This window comes from Ixodes scapularis, unplaced genomic scaffold (genome assembly GCF_016920785.2).
Source record: "Ixodes scapularis isolate PalLabHiFi unplaced genomic scaffold, ASM1692078v2 PGA_scaffold1__304_contigs__length_218370807, whole genome shotgun sequence".
NCBI lineage: Eukaryota > Metazoa > Arthropoda > Arachnida > Ixodida > Ixodidae > Ixodes > Ixodes scapularis.
In genome coordinates this window covers 33,535,428-33,552,561 of record NW_024609846.1, presented here as the reverse complement: position 1 = coordinate 33,552,561, position 17,134 = coordinate 33,535,428, and the positions used below count along the sequence as shown (strand labels likewise).

The following is a 17,134-nucleotide window of genomic DNA, read 5'->3' as shown; positions in this document are numbered from 1 at the left end:
TACAAAGCTCCCTCTTTAGATTGAAGCAAGTAGCTCTTACAAGTCATTTTCGGGAATGTAGAGGCATCATAATTGGTAGAATCAGTTAAAATCGACGGGCTTGTCTGGTTCCTGTTGAAAAATTTGCTGAGGCGTCTTGAAGCAGGTTTCAAGTTGAAGCCAATCGAGTTTTATCATCTGATGATTGAAGCGCTGAGGTTGGGCCTTGTCGACGGACTGCCAATCGTTGCGGACCCGGAATACGGGTCAGCAGACATAATGATCAGCAAGGAGCATGGTATCGGTTCATCAAAACTTACGAAAACCGGATATATACTGTATACATATATTCGTTTCTCGTAAGTTTCGATGAACCGAGGCCATAATGTCACACATCTGTCTGAAAGTTGTGTTCGTATTAAATTTCAAAAAACTTTTGAAGAAAAAAGTGAAAGCCGTTTACAACTCCCTGTGACGCCGAATTGGATCACAGCTCTTGAGGAGGAGGAGGGAAGGGTGCTGAGGGGAGGGTAGACCCTTCCTCCTCCTCCTCCTTCTCCTTCTCCCCTCATTTTTGAATATGCTCCGAGGGGGCCACCTGACCTCGGGGGGGGGGGGGGGGGGTCACGTGACTTCGGGGGGGGGGGGGGGGTCACGTGACCTTGGGGGGTCACGTGATTTTGGGGGTATATATTTCACCCACCCGGGTCTTGGCGGCTGATGGACAGCACCCAAGTTTCTGCGGAGTAGTTCTGCTCGCTGGGGAACCTCCATCAGGTGCTGCTCCGGGGAGGACGCCGGGATCACCCGGGGTGGCTGGACCACGTTGCGCCGTTGGTTTGTACCTGCCACGCTCAGACGCAGACTGACCAGGCCCACCAGCCACCTTCGACTGACGCTTCTGCGGACAACCTGCGGCTGTGGCCGTCTCTGCCGCAACGGGAGGACATACGGGCGGCGGCGGGGGTGCGTCCTGTGAGAGGGGGCCAGCTTGTCAGGCCTGGCGCTTCGCCTTCTTTGGCACGATCTTGTCCGCCTGGCGGGCGGAGTTCCACTACCTCCGCCTCCAGTGAGGAGTTCCGTTCGGCGGGCTCACCGCGGGCATCCGCCGCCTCCCCAAGTTCCAGTGCTCCCCCACCTGCACGGAGCGCTTCGCCTTCAGTGACACGGCCTTGTGCACCTGGTGAGCAAGATTCCGCTCCCTCCGGCGCCGCCGGAGACGTCCGTTCAACGTGTTCGCCGTCGACGTCCATCGCCTCTCCGAGTTCCAGCGCTCCACTTGCACGGAGCCCCTACTACCTCAGGAGAACTCTCGCCAGTACAGCCGTCACGCTTCCCGGGAGGGGGAAATGACTCGGAGAAAAGAAAGGTACCGTCCCTCCTGTTCATCCTAGATCTAGGACATTCCTCGAGATTCGCAAAACCATAAATAAACGGATTCGACACGCAATGCATGCGGAGACACTTCAAATTTACATGGAAAAGAAAAACATCCCGAAGGGCTTTCAGTTATCGATTCAGCCGTGTCTAAACACCTTCAATGCAAACGAGCGCCAGAGGTGGGAAGACACCCTTTCTGAGGCTTCGCTAAAACTTATGGATATTACAACCCAACACCACACTAGGATGACGTCGGAGAAGGAGCTGGAGGAGCAGGGAAGGAGGGCATACGGCTTGCTTGCAACTTCAGAGAAAGATGAGCTCGAACGGTATGAACAAAAACGGATCCGCGAAATTCGGGCTGTTAAAGGAAAAAAATTTGTTCTCGACAACATTTCCTCTCAGCATTCACAGCGTGACACCGGCTTACAGCGGGACTCCCGGATACATAGTTCTATTAACAAAGGTCGCATCCCATCAGGAATATCAGGTGATCCCACACTGCCAGAGGTAACTTCGCATTCGCACCTCAGGACAATAAACCCCTGTGCTCGGGGCCCACGCATTGCTGCACAGACGTCTCCCATCTCTTTCGCCGGCCGAAAAACATCCTCTCAACAGAATGAAATTGGAAGCAATATTGTAAATTTGTCAAGCACGACACTTTCACAAGAAGAGGTAGCAATTCTTTCGAAGGGCCTCAGCTTCTCCCCTGCAACGCGAGGGTGTGACGAATTCCAGTTATACCAGGACGTGGACAACTTCTCCCGTAGTCTACGTCTCCGAGAATATTTTCACCAGCGCCCTAGTGATGGCGGCTGCCTCCTTCCCACAAATCCGAAAAATCAGTGGACACCAAGCAACCAAAGGAACAAATATTTGGATACGTGCATAGAGGTGGTACAGCGGGAAATTATAGAGCCATTTCAGAAAAAACGGGTTCCGAAATACAATCTTTCAGTCTCCAAAAACAAGTGCATTAAACTCCTTGGCTCCAGGACTGACATTGTTATTAAGCCAGCCAACAAAGGTGGTGCCGTAGTTGTTCTCAATACGCAGGACTACATTAATGAAGGACTCCGACAACTAAATGATCCAATATTTTACAAAAAACTTTCAAGTGACCCAACATTGCGAATCAAGTCCGTTGTTCTCAGAACACTGTCCCACTTGAAAGACAATGGTGGCATAACTAGGGAAATGTTCCACTGCATTAAGCCCTGGCACCCCAGGCCTGGGCGATTCTACACGCTACCTAAGATACACAAGGAGAATAACCCTGGAAGGCCAATAGTGTCTGTCATAGGAACAGTAACCGAAAGAATATCAAGTTTTCTTGACACTATAATTAAGGAAATCCCCCCAACCTTTCCGTTCTTCTTGAGGGGCACGAACCATTTCATCCAGGATATATCCCAGCTAAACATACCCACAGGATCATTTCTGGTAACATTGGACGTAACTGCGCTGTACACCAACATTCCGCACGATGACGGCATCGCAGCGGTAATTGGAGCGTATGTGAACACCCGAAACTCTTCAATACTCGATTGTCAGTCCTTAAGAAAATTGTTACGACTCGTACTTGAATGCAACCATTTTGAATTCGAAGATGAACATTGCCTCCAAATTAGCGGAACCGCCTTGGGCACAAAAATGGCCCCAAATTATGCCAACGTTTTCATGCGGAATTGGAGGGTCGGTTCCTCGCAGATCGTTCGATTCAGCCATATTTCTATAAAAGGTGTATTGACGATATTTTTATGATATGGACAGGCACCGAGGACGAACTCAACACATTTATTTCGGAATACAATTCGGCTCATTCCTCAATTCGGTCCACCCACAACGTCTCGCAGCGGACAATTAGTTTCTTGGACGTTACCGTCCAAATTCAGGATAACAAACTTTCCACTAAACTCTACAGAAAACCCACGGACAGGCAACAATATCTTAACTACGATAGCTGCCACCCCCGCCACTGCAAAAATAGTTTGCCCTATTCTCAGGCGCATAGGTACAAACGAATATGCAGCAACGAGAAAGACTTCAAACAAAACGCAGATAATCTAACGAAAGCACTCATTAGGCAAAATTATCCGCCAGGCGTCAAAAACAATGCTATAGAAAAGGCTCGTAAACTAGACCGCACGACAGCCATCAACAAAACAAGCGTTCAAAGCACAGAGAATAATCAGTATAATTTAGTGCTAACCTACGCAAGTAACCTTCCCAACATCAACAACATCTTACGAAAAAATTTTAATATTCTCTTACAAAACCAGCGCCTCCAATCTGTCTTTCCGCAGGCTCCACGCGTCGACTACCGTCGAGGAAAAAGCCTTAAAGACATGCTAGTACGATCCAAAACCACACATGAGGAGTTTCTGGGATCTCGGCCATGCCGGGTGCCGCGGTGCAAAGTGTGTAGCCACATGACGGAATCCGTGGAGGCAAAAAGTACAAATTCGGACTTCACCTTTAGGATAAACGGAAATTATAACTGTAACTTAGCTAATGTAGTCTATCTGTTGCACTGCCGCGTATGCAACATGCAGTATATTGGACAGACCGATCTCCCCTTCCGTCAAAGATTTAACAATCACAAGTCCCACCTTAACACACTCCCCAAACTCCCGCTCTCCAAACATATGCGTCTCGATCAACACCACATAAACAAAAAATTTGAAACTATACTTCAATCGGGATTTAGTACAGCACGCGAAAGGGAGCACAGGGAATCGTACCTAATTAAAAAGTTTAACACGCTTCGAGTGGGCATTAACGAGAGCGTCGGCCTGCGTAGCTGCTTACATCTTGAACGGTTCACCTCCTCGGAATCCCCACGTCGACGGGAAAACGAACAGACGGAGTCCCCTGCTTAGAGTTTTCCCTGCGCTGGACATCATTACGACCTCGAGGAGTGTCTTCCCTCTCGGGTGCGAAATGGGGAGGCGGGTGGTGAGAAAAAGAAGAAAAGAAAAAAGGGGAGGGGGGGGGAGGGGGGGGGGGGGGGAGGGACATGCTTGCACGTGAGTGTGTGGCTGTGTGTGGGGGGGGGGGGGGGGGGGGGGTGGAGAGGGGTGTTTGGGTGTGTAACTTGAACCATCGCGCGTCTCGGTTCGCGCCAGCGCTGCTCCTGTGTCTCTGCTGGCTCTTCTCGGCCACCCGGGCGCGCTTTTGGGCCAACTTGATTTTGTTTTATTCCCTTGTTTTGTTCTGGACACTGCCGAGCCCCAACGTCGCCTAGTGGGGGATTGTTTGGGGATGCATGCGGGGCCCCTTCCCTGGCCGCGGCCTTCGTCTACCCATGGTCGGTCCTGAGAAGTTGCTTTTCCGCCTTTCCTCAATAATTTTTTTTTTTTTTTTTTGCCGCCGTGTCAAAATGGCGGGCTTCCAGCTTTCACTGCAACATTAGGACCTGATGAAGTGCGGTCCCCGCTCGGAACGTCGTCCAATAAATATGTTTTAAAGCATCTACCTCCTTTTTACGATATATATATATATAAGCGTTACCTTCGTATATATATATATATATATATATATACACGAAGCTAACGCCTCACGGGGTCGACGACAAGGCATATTAATGACCAGATGCCCGGCCTTATAGCGATAAACTGTATATATTGCCCAGTGGTTTCGCTAACGGATGCTCGAAACGACCGGATAAAAGTAATTAAGTTTGCGACACGCCAGATGCTGTAAACCTCACATCTACATACACTGCAGCCTGTTTGGGAGAAACGAGAGCCGTTTTTATCTCACAGCAAAAACAGAAATAACGCATCCAGAGCAGTTGCGACGGGATGCGAATGTTTCAGGGTCTACCGCTATCTATGTCACAAGTTGCAAGTGATTTTCGGAAACTGTCAGTGAAGAAAATGAGGCCAACGGGGCCCGTGCGTGCATGAAGATTGAGGCTACCGGAAACGCACCCTTTGAAGCTGGAGCTCAGCCGAAGCTACGATCCGATGAAGCCAATCAAGCAGGGCTAAGGTGCATCGCCACGGCCCTCGTAACCTTTGTGAATTTAATATCCCTTGCGAAACCGATCACATGCCGTGATTGGTTTAGCCAGGGGAAGGAGAACTCACAAAGACAAGGAGGGCCGTGACTAAACACTTTTGGCGCCGCTGGACTGTCTCCATCGAATTGTGGACAGTTTCAATGTACAGGGTGTCACAAAAGAAAATTTACACGGTCTTTTTTACCGCAAAAATAAACTAGGCATCGCCGAACGCTCATTCTCTGCCCAAAGATAGAGCTAGAGGTCACAACCAGATGCCAAAGTTTCAGCCCGATCCGATAGCTTAATCAAAAGTTATAAATGATTTTCTGATAATTTAAATGAGAAAATGGAGCCCATTTTTGCCCGTTTTCGGTTTTTGGTGCCATATAGCCCTATGTGTTTGAAAACTCCGTCGGCCGCAATTTTCAAATTGAAATATTGAGAAAATCACTTATAACTTTTGGTTACCGTATTTACTCGCGTATAGGTCGACCTGTTTTTCAAAAATCGCCTCATCAAAACTGGGGGGTCGAGCAATACGCGAATCCCGGTCCGTTCTCATCGCGCGCGTCGGCACTCAGCTGACTCAGCGACAGCTCGCCTGTACTATCACTCTTTCTTCTAGCGCGTAAAGTCCCTTGATACTTCTTATACAAGTAACGACAACCCATACAAATGACAAAGCAGATTCCACTGGAAGCGAATGGCGGCATTCAGTTCAAACCTCTGCTGTGCGCCGCCATTCGCTTCCTAAAACCTGCACCGTCACGCAGTCGGCGCTTCAAAGAATGTCGCTACTTGTAGGAAGGTCTTATCTAGGGACTTTACTAGCGCGGTGCTTGCAGCGCCCCCTACCGGGAACATTAAAGCGGCCCCACGGCAAACAAAAGATGAAAAGACGATGATACCCAGTCACATGATCACCACGCTTGGAGCCAGTCACGCAATGCCTCCCGAACGTCGGCGACCGTTCTCGGCAGCTTTCAAGAAAAAAGTGATTTTACGTGCGGAAGCGTCAAACAACTGCGTGGCTGCACGGGAGTTCGACGTTGCAGAAAAGTGCGTCAGATACTGGCGAAACCAGCGAGAGCGCCTTTTTGCGTGCGCAAACAACCGCCAAGCGTTTCGTGGACCGGCGTCTGGAAAATATGCAGCGCTGGAAGCGGAGGTGAGCGCCTTTGTCATCGGGCTTCGAGACAGGTCATTGGCAGTGACTGCGGAGGCGCTACAAGAGAAAGCGCGTGCCATCGCCATAAGGGACGCAATACCCCGCAGCGAGTTTTCGGCGAGTCGCGGGTGGGCGACTCGCTTTATGCGAAGATCCGGGCTGTGGCTTCGTCGCCGGACAAGCATCTGCCAGCGCCTTCCGGACGCGTACGAAGAAAAGCTGTTTGCTTTTCGGCGCTACGTCCTTAGCCTACGGAGGGAACAGGGATACGCCATCGGACAAATCGGGAATGCCGACCAAACCCCTGTATACTTCGACATGACGCGGAGTACCACCGTCACCAAGCGCGGGTCCCGCCAGGTCAACATCCTCTCGACTGGAAATGAACGAAGCCGATTCACAGTGATGCTTGCGGCGACGGCGGATGGGTGGAAGCTGCCGCCGTTCTTGGTGTTCAAAAGGAAGACACTCCCGAAAGAGCGGTTCCCACACAACGTCATTGTCAGAACAAATGAGAAGGGATTTTTCAACGACGATTTGGTTTTGGAATGGCTAAGGCTGGTGTGGGACCGTCGTCCGGGTGCTTTACTTGGTCTTCCGAACATGCTCGTTCTGGATTCCTTCCGCGGACATCTGACAGCCAAGGTCAAGGAAAAGCTGCGCTCATCAGGAACCGACCTCGTCGTGATCCCCGGAGGAATGACGTCGCAACTACAACCGCTGGACGTGATGTTAAACAAGCCGTTTAAAGACCGTGTGCGAAAGCTGTACACGGAGTGGATGGGGAAGACCGACAACCCACTCACTCCAACGGGCCGAGTTACTAAGCGGGCATCCCTCGCCGAGGTTGCATCATGGGTCGCGGCCGCCTGGTACAATCTTCCAGACGCGCTTGTCGCAAGATCTTTCAAGAAGTGCGGTCTTTCAAATGCCATGGATGGCACCGAGGACGACGCCGTATACGAGGACAGTGACAAAGAGGACAGTGATTCGTGCGCATCGTCGTCCGATGAGTGATTGCGAAAGTGCAAAATAAACATTTCTTTTAGCCCTGTACGATCATTGCTTCCGTGCTTGATATGTTCGCGTAACACATCGGCGATACTGCGGGCGTTCGAGTGGCCGATTAGTCACGCGGTGCCAGGCACCGCGTAACGGCGGCTCAGAGCTTGCGGGGGTCGACCTATACGCCGTTCCAACTTTTTTTTTTTTTCGGGGGTCCCGAAGTTAGGGGGTCGACCTATACGACGTATCGACCAATATGCGAGTAAATACGGTAAGTTATCGGATCGGGCTGAAACTTTGGCCTCTGGTTGTGACCTCTAGCTCAACCTTTTGGCAGCGAATGAGCGTTCGGCGATGCCTAGTTTATTTTTGCGGTGAAAAAGACCGTGTGAATTTTCTTTTGTGACACCCTGTATATTGCATTAGACATATTATATCTTGTAAAAAATAAGAGTTAAGTATCTCTTATACTCCGACGTCAAGCGGAGTTAACGCGAAGTAGCGCAGCGGACACCTATACTGATTTGTCGCGGATGTTCAGTTACTGCTCGCCGTCCAATCAGAGGCCCTCGTTCTGCGCTACGCTCAACGTCGGAGTATACCAGATCCTTCTGTCCTGAAACGTTGACACCTCCATGGCCAGGATAGCTAGCGCTACATGTGGGCAAAGACTGAATGCACGGCGTTACCTAGTTTATTTTTGCTGTGATACAAGCACTTTTTTCCTCCCACTGGCCTCCACGAATATTGAAATTAATGAGTTGTCAAATGATCGCTTTGAACAAGGCGCATGCTCGTCAGAAGTAGTATGAAATTAGCGTAGAAACGCGCTGCTGAAATAGTTTAAAATGTTTTGTAGTCTTAGTTTTTTGTATTTTTTTAAAACTACAGGTGACGACAGATACATATCTAATTTATAGTTTAATTCCCTTTTTTTACAATGTTTCCCGTTTGCCGTCTTCGTGATGCAGGCTATTTTTACGCGAGTTAATGTTTGCCCATTGCCATTGCTGACTCTGCACAATACTGAATATCGGGCATATAAATTGTGCGGAAAGGTTATCAGGTAGCCATATTCAATTTTAAGTTTAACCGTACCAAACCGTATATTATAAATAAACATAACAGATCTGGAGAATAACGAGTCTGGGTCTGACTCTTAATAAGAAAGCATGGTAGTCTCGAATGCTGTTCTCATTGGACGACCATTGTATAGAGTTAGTTGCATTTTAAGTCTTTTAAATTATCTAACATAGGATTTTGAACTTACCTCTAGCTGTTCGTTTAGCAGGGCAATCAAATCATCCGCTCGGGAAGCGCCTCCTTCCTTCTATCAGGCAGGCACCGTTTTAGCGACAGTAGTCAACACGCAAGGAAACACCTGCTGCCTCATGGGAAGCACTGGCTACTCATTTGGTTGAAGGGTTGTGAGCGAGTACGGGTTTCCAGTACATGTAAGTCGTTGGCAAAACATTAATCACCACAGATTTAAATATTCAATATTATTCTGTACCGCAATAGAATAAAAATAACATGATATAACATTTAAGCAGTCAAACGTTTCTCGTATGTACAAAAAGTAGGTCACGTATACTTCAAATGAACAAGTGCCATCGAGGTAGCAGGTTTTATATCAATTCTCTAAAAAGAAACACGGAAACAAGAATAACTCAAAAAGCACACCTTAAGGATTACTTTTCTTTGTAAATGTTCAAAGGCGCGCATTTACGGTTTCTTTATTGTTTACTTGTGTTTCCGTATCTGTGCATAATGTGTATCTAGATAATATATATTCAAAATGCTTTTCGGCAACTCTTACTGTTTAATCATGTTGACTGTATCCTTTCTCGTGAATTTGATATAATTTAAAGTGTCCTTGAGGAATAATAAACTGAATTGAACTAATACAGAATCCCAATGGAAGTGTTTCGTATTAAACCGCCCTTCCTTTGTTTAGTGGTGCAAGTTTTGGGCGCACATGTATTGTTTGGAAAGGGGGCGTGGTGTTCTAGCTTTATTTTCACTAACACTACATGCGAATTAAGAATTTTATATTCCTGCTCAGAGGAACTTTTGTGTATTTTTTGTGCCAATAAGGAAATGTGTGTTGTTGAAGAAACAAAAAACAAAACCAAATGATTTGATAATTTACATGATCCACTGGACAGCCAGACTTCATTCACAATAAAACGCTTAAAAGTCTAGAATATAACACATCTCTCATCCGCCTGATTTACTACCGCGTGTTGTAATCAAAGAACGCGTAGGTATCGTATAAATGTTACGTAATACATCTGCAAATTGTCACTCATTCTCGTGACCTCAAGTCCCCGACAATTGATAATGCTGATTAGGACACCTCCCTTCTTACTGTCAAGTTTTATTTAAAAAAGGAAGAAAAACACTTACATTCAGCTTAAGAGAAACATCACGCATATGTTTTACAAAACAACTCTATAGTAATAACAACAACCGAAATGGAAGAAGCTGATTGAATTAACTGATACATATATATTAACCACGTAACAAATACATATTAACCACGTAACAACTACCTACACATAAAGACCCACAACGCGACTTGGGGGGCTGCAGAATTAGGTTCGGTTGTATCTGCGATGACATGATCAGCCATAGCACTGAAGATGACCATGGGTAGGGGTAAGGTAATCAATGCTTAAAAGATGATCGCTCTTACATACGACGGTGGCCGTCAGCGGACACTATCTGGCTATGTCAGGAGCAGAATCCTTAAGCTCCAGGCGATGAGGGCGTCTAAATTCGTCATTTGATTCCAGTGTATCGCGCCGATTTTTTTCTTTTTAATTGGCTTTAAGGACTAATGAAACGTTTGGTCAATTACGGCCCTCATTTTTTATATTATATTGGATCAAACCTGTTATACCGTCAGGTGGTGCAGGTCGAGAGGAACAGTTTATTTCCTTTTTTTTATCTCTCACTTAGCAATTGAGTAATTGAGTAATTGAGTGTATCGCGCCGATGTCTTGAATAAGACGACGGACGGGCCCCTGTCTTCTTTGAACCGATATTTAAGATGTAATCTTCAGAACCCAATGCGGCAGATTTGTTACGTGTGACGATTTCTCTTCGTTTGTCTCTGTGTTTGTCTATCCTCAAGAAGCCGTTTCTAGGCTACGAATCTAAATTGGATCTATAGAAGTTGCCTCACGCCCCGAGTAAGAGCTTGACTCAAAAAGAAAAATATAACTTTTTACTGTTGTTTCTTTTCTTTTTTTGTACTGTCTTCGGTTCTTGAATGTTTTCAAGATGAGTGAAATTGAAAAAAAAAGTAAAATTGTCAAATCTTTCCTTAATGATCGTAGCTGAATGCGATCGGAGCTGTATGAAAAATAGTTAGATTTTCGAGAAAAAAAGAAGATAGAGAAAGCTTGGGCTATGCCATTCCCTATCAAGAACTTGGTACAACAGATTCAATCCCTCATCTCGGTGTTAGTTTTTCCAACAACTTACTCTGGAATATAGACATATTAATTTTATAACGAATAAGGCAAACGGCCTGTTAAAAGTTGTATGTGGTAATTTCCGTCATTGCCCCAAAGAACTGAAGGAAGCTTTATATTTTCTTGTGTTCGGTCAGTTCCGGAATATGCATTCATAGTTTTGGACACCCAAAGTAATAAATAGTCTATTGCATAAATTCGAACGAGTATAAAGTCGCTGCGCCAGATTTGTCCTGAATGAGTATACGCTCAAAGCGAGCGTAACGGCTCTGAGCGAACAGTTACCCTGGCAACTGCTCTCACGCCGACGGAAAATTTTAAGATTAAAACTTATTTATTTTCAATATAATGATAGAACTTGTATCAATAAAAAATTACATCCGATATCCTATTACGTGTCAGAAAGAGTTTACCGTCAATACAAATTTGCAACTATTAACTCTTGTAGATAATTTTTATTCGAAAAATATTAAAATGGAAGATGTATAATGAAAATGTTTTTCCCTCTGTATTTTCACCTGAAATATTTTTTAACCTCTCCCTGCAATAATGCCTCCAGGACGATGCGGGTAATCGAATAAATAAATAAACAAATATATATTATTTAAAACCTCCCTATATATGTCAGTTTAAACAAACCAATATGTAATTACTTCCCCGAATATCGCAATGTTAGAATTGAGTTCTTTTTTTTAAATTCATGTTCGTGTTATCTTTAGAAATTCAGTTCATCTCGATAAATCGCGACTATATTTTATGGTCGGAGGCATTGCGAAGCCAAATGAATAGAAAATGATCAGTGTCCAGTTGTTCTTGGACGTCTCATATTCTGCACGTTTCCTGCCTTGGTATTTACTTTAGAATTTAAATAAATTACAATTTAGGCAATATGAATTAATGCACACTTTTTAAGAAATTTAAATTTTAAAAAGAGTGCATTCTAAATAGATCGCTGAATTGGTTTCTACATTTTTAATAGTAAGATATTAATAATTCATTTGAGTGGAAGAAACTATATAATTAAATAATACAAGTTGCCCGTGTCATATTCATTGAACGTTTAAAGTAAAGTGGATGGCCCACGTCAGTAAATAATTTTTGTTTAGTGATTTCCTGAATTTGCAGAATATTTGAAGTCTGAAAGTAAGAGCCCACCCTTCGACGAGTATATTAAATAAAAAAAAAAATGAGAGACGTCTACAATTCCCCGTTGTGCCGAATTAAAACGCAGCTGTTCAGGAGGGGAAGGGTATGCCCGTTCTCCCCCTCCGTACCTTCCCCTCCTCCTCTAATGCACCCTCCCATTTAGCGGGAAATTTCCTTTAAATGTCCCACTAAAATTAGCGAACATTTCCCCGCTAAACTTAGCTGGGGAGTTGTTCTGCTAAATTTTACGGAAAAAATTACCAGCTCAATTCGGCAGACAATTTTTCCCGCTAAATTCAGCGGGAAAACATCCCGTGATGCAAGGCGGGCTGTTACGCCGACGGAGACGGCGGCACCCACGGCGACTCCGACGCCGACGGCGACGCCGCTCAAGCCGGAAACGGGCGACTGAGAGCTCCGCTCTAAAAAAAAATAATGTACACCATATTTGCCTGAAGCTGCTGTGTTTTGTTTAAACTGAGCACAGTATGCTGACATTTAACACCCGAGTTACACGAGCACCTTAACCGCAGCTATGTGTGACTGAGGTTAGACTTAACTGCGATTAAAGGTGCCCGTATAACTAGGGTCTAAAATAAAATGTTTAGTGCGGAATTCGTTGTTTAGAGGTAGAGACTGTTCATGACACGCCATTCAAAGAAACCCTGTGTCTATTTTGTTTCAGCGACCCACTTACTGCTGAAGAAGGCATCGACCTTGTGCTGATCGAGTCACTCAAAAGCAGGGTCCAGCGATTACGGTGCGACCTGAGCGGCGCGGCAGGATTATATTGGGGCCACGTTAGTGCGATCGCTACAGATGAGTGCGAGAATGGAGGAAACAAAGAACCACATAGAGATAGACCCCCCTGGAGTGTATTATGGTGCGTACTACCGCCGACCCTCGCTGCGATAGTTCTGCTATGACCTACTAAAATACTTGTCTTCTAGCCGAGTGAGAACCACCCATCATACCAAGCTGATTTCTTTTTGTCGTTTTGTGCCGTTCGGGTGATGACACTGAAATATGCCGTGATTCGACATCATTACCAAACGGGAACGATAGGAAATTCTTACGCAGAGGACGCGCAATTTTATTGTTCTTAAATTTGCATCCCTTTAGGGAGAGTCATTTTTTCCTTTATTCTTTATGGTATCCTAACATACATTTCATGCAATAAACGTGTATATTTGTTTTGATTTCGTTTGTATACACCCAAGCTGTTGGCAAACAGCGCAACATCAACGCCGTTATTTAGCTTGAAAAATTGTTTGCGCACAGAGGAATAGGACGCCCTTGCAACTCTTCGTTGTCCAAATCTGTGCACAGCTGCTGTGCGTGTCAAAGGTAGGTGTCGCTACAGTTTATGTGGGAATCCATACAGGAGGAAAGCGTGAATTGAAACAATCAACAAAGTTTACCTGCTTTCTTTCTAAGTTGACATATGATTGAATATACTCTTGGCAGGAACACAAAAAAACCGCGTCAAAATTTATATTCAGAGTGATCTCATATCAAACGAGAGTTTTGGGACAACTACTTAGTGTGTGCATTTCGGAAGCTTGCTCTTAAAATTGAGTTGCTCTTTCAGAAAGGCAGGGTTTAGTTCCACAAAAAAGAAATCAAGAAATATTATCAGTGGCACGGCTCTACCAACCTGGTTCTTTATAAGAAGGGCAGACGGCGAGAAAGAAAAGTACATGTTGCAGAATTCGTCACAATCATTAAATCCTATATATGCTTACTGATTCTCTTGTGTCACCCAGTTTTGTTCCCGTCTTTTTGTTTTCAGTTCGTTCTGTTTATTTTTTTTATGTATTGTGTCCATTAATCGAAATTTCTATTTCTGAGAATTTGTTTCTGGTCTTGATGAGGCAAGCATGTAAGCACCGTTATGGAACTCGTTCGCACAATTTATGAAATTAGGCTCCGGAAATCTTCAGGTAAAACTGCCCCAGTATGGTGCAAGCCCCATGAGCTATGAAGTCGTCCTCTTTCTAAGCTTTTTTTTTAAATTTTTATTAAAGTGGTACATAGAGTACGGCTCCTGTAATTAACAGCTTAAAAGGGCCCTTCATTTATATTTTAGCTTTAGCCATGTTTATTTTAATATTTCGTTAGTGGTTCGGACTACTCAGGGAACAAGTAGTAGCCACGAAATTCAGCGCACCATATTTTAATTCGCTCAGGCCAAAACAGCTCAAAAGTCGGTGGCGCCAAAGTGTGTTAACACGCGAGGCTGATGGAACGGTGGCGACGTCCTCGGCAAACCATTTTGATTCTCAGTGTGGGCAAGAACGGTCAAAACCTTTCTATGTGGGTAAACTAACGTTTACACTCTAAAAAACGTATGTGCGTCTACTTACACACACAACACTCTGAGAACCAATCAGCGCCACTTACGGAGGCAGCTCAGTGAATGACGATACCGAAACATCTGTTTAGACCAAAAAACGCACTGAGATGTGACATTACGCAAAGCAAGTGTAACGTTTTGCATTGCATCCCCGACCAGCGCGCTAGAAAAATGGTGTTGACTGCCGGGAGGGGAAAGGAAAAAAGAATATTTGAGGATGAGGGACTTGGCAAGGAGGAAAGGTGAGTACCGTGGTTTTCCTTATTTTCTGTAATGGCGAGAGAGCATTCCTATATACCCTTTTTATAAGGGCACCACCATCTTGAAGATCGCGACGCCGACGACGCCGTCTAGCGGCTTAAAGCTTGAAATACCAGCTGGTTCTGGCAGCAGAGCTGTCTGGTTAGCCAACGGTGTGTGTATGGGGGAAACTTGGCTAGACTTGGCTCTTGTGGGCTGCAATAACTTGGCCGTTAGTTGGCCGGTTGAATCGAGCTGGCTAATGACATGCCATTATGCCATTAACATGCCTCCTCGAAACAATGAGGACGACGACGGTGGGGTGCTTTCATTGAGTTTCCACGAGAAAGGTATATATGAGCAGTTTAATGTAGTCTAGGCAGGCAAGCTCTCTGCCTTTGATAGCTGCATCTTGAGCAATGGCATGTAGACATTTCCATACCCTCCATATGCCATGTTGCGATTGCACACCTTGCAGTGCCAAGTTAATCGGAGCACCCGCACCGAATTGGTGTCCGTCATCTTGCAGCAGACGAAGTAGCCGTGAGCATAAACGTGACAATGAGTCTGATACAAAACCCTCGCGATTCACACTCGGAATCGACTGACTTTATTAATAAGGATCCTTGTAGAACGTGAAGCTCAATAACATTGCCGTCACATTCGCGCTGCAGCTTCTGCTCATCGCAGATTTTCCGGAATTGCTTTTATTCTTATTAAAATTAATTGCGCACTCGACGACGACACATGAATAGCCAGACAACCGTAGATTTTGCGAATTGTAACACGGAAAAAAGAAGCACTCCAAACTAACTCACGCACGACGTCCCTTTCTAAGCCTTTTCGCCCAAACCCTTGGCGGTTACATACCCTGTGTCAGCGGGCAATCCAAAAATGCATCGAGACGGGGGTACGTCAGTTAAGCGCTGGCATGTGGTTATGCGGAAAAGGTCTATGTCCGTCTTTGGCGTGTCAGAACCCAAGGAGCGTCACGGCAACGAAAGGACAACAGAGGGAACGCGCAGGGAACCCTCGATGAAGAAGCAGCCAAGAGCGCGTCGGCAATGGTAGAGATAGGGGAGGAACAAAAGCAGGTGGGTGTCGGATTGGCCGGTGAACATACGCACGAGGTAAGAAAAATACCAAACTTTGAACGCGCTCGGAGGCCGAACAGAGGCGTTCGGATTGCGGCGTTCGTTTTCGAACGAGTTCGAGCAGTGAATAGAGACAAAGACAGATAGGTCACCGTCAACCCTTTAATCACTCCAACGCCGGCTCAGTGGTCTGAAATCCCCTCCAGCACCCATCTTCTTCTCTGCCTCAGTATCTACCAATATACACTCTAAAAAAAGGCTGTGCGTCTACTTTCACGCACAACTGTCGGAAAGCCAATCAGCGCAACTTACGGAGGCAGCTCAGCGAATGACAATGCCGAAACATATGCTTAGACCAAAAAACGCAGTCTGAGTTGTGACATTAAGCAATACAAAACGCCACGCTTGCATTCCTTAATGTCACAACTCAGACTGCGTTTTTTGGTCGAAATATATGTTTCGGCGTCGTCATTCGCTGAGCTGCCTCCGTAATTTGCGCTGATTGGCTCTCCGAGTGTTGTGCGTGAAAGTAGACGCACAGGTTTTTTTTTTTTTAGAGTGTAGACACCGAAAGTTTAAGAAACGCAGGATGGGGTGACTCCCAAGCATATCTCAGTATTCCTCCTCATCCCATCAGATTGCAGCATTAGCCAAAGAACGAGGAAGAACGAATCCCGAAGCAAGAAGCTTAAACTTTGAAGATACGCCCCGGGTTTCCTGAGGTTTCAGTTACTCTACCAAATAAGCGATTTCTCCGATTCATGATAACTTTTAATACGCTAAACCATTCTCCCCAACTACCGCACTTGTGGAACTGGGAGATGAACCTTCTTCCGGTATCTGAAATGGTTTTACGCGCGAACAATAGCAAGGCGACCTCCATTGCAAATGGCAATGCAGGTGTTGAAGCATTTGAAAGCAGGTGTGGCTTGCTCTGCGGTTTGAACAATACATACGGCAGGATATGCCCTGCGCTACCATTCCGGAGGTGCAATATCCAACTGATCCTGCCAGCCGAAGAATGATGCTGTCGCTTCGGCGGTGTCCGGTCTTGTCCCAGTTTACGAGCAACGCTGGCGTGTCGTTCGAATCCCGCATCGGGCGATGTTTTGCTACAGTACGGCGTGCGTCGGGGCGTTTTCCTGCCCTGGGAATGAGGGCATCGGCCACTTCCGATGAAGGTTTGGCAACAGCAGCCGCGCTGGGTAAGATGTTTTTTTTAGTAAAAAGGCTTCGACCGATATCGGTAGTCGAGCGTTTCGCAATGCGAGA

The 17,134-nt window shown here is 45.9% G+C and overlaps 1 protein-coding gene across 1 annotated transcript in view; it reads left to right on the top strand.

Annotated features, from left to right (window-relative positions):
• The first annotated feature begins 364 nt into the window (after positions 1 to 364).
• LOC115313440 (glutathione hydrolase-like YwrD proenzyme) overlaps positions 365 to 17,134 on the top strand; it is a 67,864-nt gene continuing 51,094 nt past the window's right edge. Inside the window, exon 1 of the mRNA XM_040206659.1 lies at positions 365 to 427. Coding sequence (XP_040062593.1) covers positions 365 to 427 — 63 coding nt within the window. The remainder of the gene's footprint in view (positions 428 to 17,134) is intronic.